This window comes from Pistacia vera, unplaced genomic scaffold (assembly GCF_008641045.1).
Source record: "Pistacia vera cultivar Batoury unplaced genomic scaffold, PisVer_v2 Contig59, whole genome shotgun sequence".
Taxonomy (NCBI): domain Eukaryota; kingdom Viridiplantae; phylum Streptophyta; class Magnoliopsida; order Sapindales; family Anacardiaceae; genus Pistacia; species Pistacia vera.
Window position 1 is genome coordinate 319,296 of NW_022196434.1, and position 4,650 is coordinate 323,945.

The window sequence follows — 4,650 nt, forward strand, 5'->3', positions numbered from 1 at the left end:
ATCTAAATCTATCTGTTTTTTAAGTTGTTTGTTCTCAGAAAATAAAGTAGCAGTGTTCCCACTCTACTGAATTTTATTTTTTTTTCCCTGATGAAAATGTCGATTTGATAGAGTAGTAATCTTATGTAAAGGCATTGGTATTTTCACCCATGTAGTAGCCCACATGATATATGTGAATTGGGGATAGTGTAGATAGGCATATGGTTTCAGGTTCGATTTCTCTATCTTAGCATTTCCCGATTTAAGTTGCATAACGGTTGGAGTTGTGGTGCAGGGTTGTTGCATTAGTTTCTTTCGAAGATTAATCGAGTTGCTCTAAGTTGGCTAGGGTATTATGCTTAACAAATGAATATCTTTTTTGACGACAGTGGGAGAGAGCTTCACACAATAGAAAAAAGCTGCACAACGTCATTAAAAAAAAAAAAAAAGAAAAAAATGTTCCGTACAATTTTGTGCTCCAAAAAATTCAATTGGATCACAGCTTTGACAATTCAATCCATATAATTGGATTGAAGTCGAGCATCAACAGAGCCAATCCAAACCCCGTCTATATGTTTTGGGTCATTTATCTCATTCTAATAGTCCAAAAGGTCCTAAAATATGAAAATATGTAAAGGAAATGGAGTAAATACTTGCATAGTTGCATTCAGAAAGTGGGTCTTATCAATACAATAGAAAAACAAGAGACCAAATGTTCATATACCTGGTATGGAAGATTGAGATGGATGGAGATTGCTGAGTAAGAAACGAAGATTATCGGCATGGGCTGTATTGTACATTTGCTGATGTCAAGATGCCCTTACCAACTAATGCTTGTCGTTGGCGAGTCAACTTGAGAAGTTATCCCTCGCTATAAGTGAAAGGTGAATAGTCGATTTCACTTTATGTTCTTTATTACGAAGCATCTGCGACGAAGTTCGGGCTTCTCTACAAAATGGAGGAGAAACCTCAAATCCATATCCCAAGAGTGAATTGGGTAGTCAAGGTTTAGAGGTAGCTTTTAAGTCTTCTTTTAGATGGGTTTTTTTTTTTTTTTTTTTTTTTTTTTTAAAATCTAAACAAAAAATATATAAATATTTAACATCAACTTTTATCAATCAATATCCAGTTTCTTGAGTAAATCGTTGAACTATACCCCAAATTTGTCCTTTTTGTTTAATCAAATGACCTTCTGGATTTTCTTTAATGTGGTGGTTGGGCTGACAAATTATAACGTATATATTGAATACTTTCTGTGGTTATCTTGTGCATTTAAGTGGAAAAAGAACGGAAAAAAGAAACAACCGAATTTCTTTTTGTACTTCCTGCAAACACAACTGGTTATGATTACCTTATTAAACATCTGTTATATTGAAGGCTTGAAGCTATTGGACAAAGAAACAAATGGTTACCTTATGAAGGTGGTCAAACGCATTTCTTTGCTGAGTGAGTAGTAATCCTAGAGACTGACTGATAAAACTGAAAACTTAGATTTGGAAGCTGAAAATTTATTTCGAAATCTTATAGTAACGCAGTTTTAGGATTGAATTAGAAGTGTTGAGATCTACTGTTATAGATTGAAATTTAAGATAAGTGCATACTCAAGCACACCTCATATGGTTAAGGGCTAAATTTCCACTTTGAGGAGCTGTGTAAGATCGAAGACCACCATAGTATGGTTGGTTTGCAGCCTGAAAACTAGTTCGCAGAAACTAGACTGAACTCTCAAAATAGGGATTTATTCTTAATCTTTTTAGTATTTGAAAATCAATTTGACATAAATTCAAACCTCATAGGATTAGAGTTTACAATGTGTTTAGATGGATATGATTGTGAAAATATGCATGTTTCATGAAGTCAAAAGACAAATCAATAGTGTTGCTTTAGCGACCTGGGTACACTTCAGAGAATTATAGAGTTATGACTCCAATTAAAAGTCATGCATAATTAAATCATCAGAGAAAATGCAACAGCTTCTTCTAATGGTGTGTATATTGATATGCAGGTCTCTAGATTGGGTTTCGGGTGTGGGGGACTCTCTGGAATATACAATGCACCTCTCACTCATGAAGCTGGGTGTTCAGTCATAAAGGAAGCTTTTTCTAAGGGTATCACCCTTTTTGATACAGCAGATATCTATGGAGTTTATCATGACAATGAGATCATGGTTGGGAAGGTATTTTCTTGGTTTCAACTTCAAATTGTCAGACAAACCAATATGAAAGAAACCAAAGTGGGCAGTTCAGTCAATTAACATCAATTGCATACAAGGCTTATGTAGAGTTATGATATATAGCTAAAGAGCACCAATCCACTATTATTATGCTAATTGACTATAGTATGAATATAGTTGTGCAACAGATTTAGTAGCAGTGCTTTTGTAGGTTTGTTCTGTTGTGTATCTCTTGTAGAGATATATACGGAGTGATAATACATGCAATTTCTTACATTGATTTAAATACGTTTATTGTAATATTTTTAGGCTTTAAAGCAGCTTCCTCGTGATAAAATTCAGTTGGCTACGAAATTTGGCTGTTTCAAGACCCAGGGGGGTCTAGGAGTCAAAGGTACACCTGAATATGTGCGGCAATGCTGTGAAGCCAGTTTAAAGCGGCTTGATGTGGACTATATTGATCTGTACTATCAGCATCGTGTGGACACCTCTGTGCCAATAGAGGATACTGTAGGTGTTACAATGTTATTGGCATTTCCTTTCTATTGATTGTATACCTGCGCTCTTTTCTTTTTATGATAATAAATACAGGAACTCATTAAGGTATGATTTTATATTTTGACTTGTGAATTAGATGGGAGAGCTCAAGAAGCTAGTAGAGGAGGGAAAGATAAAATATATTGGGTTATCTGAACCCAGTGTAGACACAGTAAGAAGAGCCCATGCAATTCATCCTATAACAGCCTTAGAAATGGAGTACTCTCTATGGACCCGTGATATTGAAGATGATATAATTCCAGTCTGCAGGTTTATTTCCATATTTTCACCATAACTTTGAGTTTTTCTTCTGCATAAAATTGTTTGCTTCAATGTGAGGCACATGGCTTATATCGTAAGTAAATAGTTCAGGGGTTTTATATTTAATTGTGAATTCTTAATATTTTCTGACCTTCTTCCTCAGAGAGCTTGGTATTGGGATAGTGGCATATAGCCCTCTTGGTCGAGGTTTCTTTGGTGGCAAGGCAGTTTTGGAGAGCTTGCCTTCTGAGAGTATATTGGTAGGTGATGAAAAAAAGAAGATCATATACCTAAACATATATATATATATACACCAAAGTTTGTTTCTCTGCGTTTCTTTGATTCTGTAATATGCATCAGTTATTTCATAATTTTTTATCTTGGTCTGAATTGCTCCAAAACTCATAAATGATATTCCTGTCACAGACTACACATCCAAGGTTCACCGGGGACAATCTAGAGAAGAACAAACTTGTGTATTCTCGTTTTGCGAATGTTGCTGCTAAGAATTCCTGCTTCCCTCCTCAATTAGCTTTGGCATGGCTTCTCCATCAAGGAGATGACATAATCCCAATCCCTGGTAATTATTAGGATAAAGAAAAAAAAAACCCTTCTTCATCATATTCTTCTTGATTGATATTTTGGATGATGTGTGATTTTCATACTTGGATGAGTTTTTACTTTTCACTTTCATATTTTACAGGGACAACCAAGATTAAAAACCTTGATGATAACATTGGTTCTTTGGCTCTAAAGCTTACAGAGGAGAATTTGAAAGAAATTTGTGACGCCGTACCCATTGAGGAAGTTGGTGGCCACAGTAATTACAGTTATTTGTCAAAATATGAATACAAATATGCAAACACCCCAACAAAATAATTGTAAATAGATAAACCAAAATGCACGAAATCCTGCCAGTAAAACCGTTTCTTCTTTGTCTCTGGGTTATTCTATCAAAAAAATATGTACAAAATTAAGTGTGCATCTTCTGTATAATGATAATTGTCCCTCCAATTATGAGCTTTTATTTATTTATTAGGATTTTATTAAATTGAATACCAGACTGGCAGACAGTAGAAAAACAGTTCCACCTATGATGGTTGCTTGCTTATTTTGCTGATTCAATTATGGTAAAATGATTATTAGGTTTCTCTTCGCATGATAAACCTTTTAGTAACTAGGTTAGTTATGTAAAGGAGATTTTGTGTCTAAGCTGTAATAGCTATACCTAAGAGGTATTATGTTTGAGTCAATAGAGTTACTTACTATATTTGTATAATTATCTTAGTTTATTGAGCTCAAGTAGTAATAACTATACTTAGGGAGTCTTGTGTTTGAGTCAATAGAAGTATCTATCATATTTGAATAATTAGTTTGATTCATTGAGTTTATAGAGTATTATTTAGATACATAAACAAATAAAAATAAGACCTTAGAGGAATAAACTGGTTTCAATTTGGGTTTGGAAAGGGTATAAATCTATCCTAGGACAACGGCACGATAAACAAATTTCCGTGGCTTAAAACGCAGGTGCGTATGCTACTTACCAAAGATCCACTAGAAACAAACAGGTTCGGTGAATAAACAGTGTATCAGTATCTATTTTTATTGGAAAGAGAAAATACAGAACGTGGTTTGATGTGACGGCACACTGCTACTCACCAGAAGGCCGTAGTGCTTACTGGAAACCTAGAACACCA

The 4,650-nt window shown here is 34.6% G+C and overlaps 1 protein-coding gene across 1 annotated transcript; it reads left to right on the plus strand.

The window, feature by feature from the left end:
- The first annotated feature begins 619 nt into the window (after window positions 1–619).
- Window positions 620–3,995, plus strand: LOC116109738 (perakine reductase-like). The gene is made up of 8 exons (XM_031395973.1): window positions 620–624; window positions 903–993; window positions 1,985–2,155; window positions 2,462–2,662; window positions 2,787–2,959; window positions 3,114–3,210; window positions 3,377–3,530; window positions 3,654–3,995. Exons 1-8 carry the CDS (start codon window positions 620–622, stop codon window positions 3,827–3,829), a joined length of 1,068 nt encoding a protein of 355 aa, XP_031251833.1. The 3' UTR covers window positions 3,830–3,995.
- Window positions 3,996–4,650: the final 655 nt, after the last annotated feature.

Bases quoted from the DNA above. Each gene is read 5' to 3' on its own strand.
- LOC116109738 (XM_031395973.1), top strand. The intron at 994-1,984 runs GTAGCTTTTAAG...ATTGATATGCAG, and splicing joins TGGGTAGTCAAGGTTTAGAG to GTCTCTAGATTGGGTTTCGG. The intron at 2,156-2,461 runs GTATTTTCTTGG...TAATATTTTTAG, and splicing joins ATGAGATCATGGTTGGGAAG to GCTTTAAAGCAGCTTCCTCG.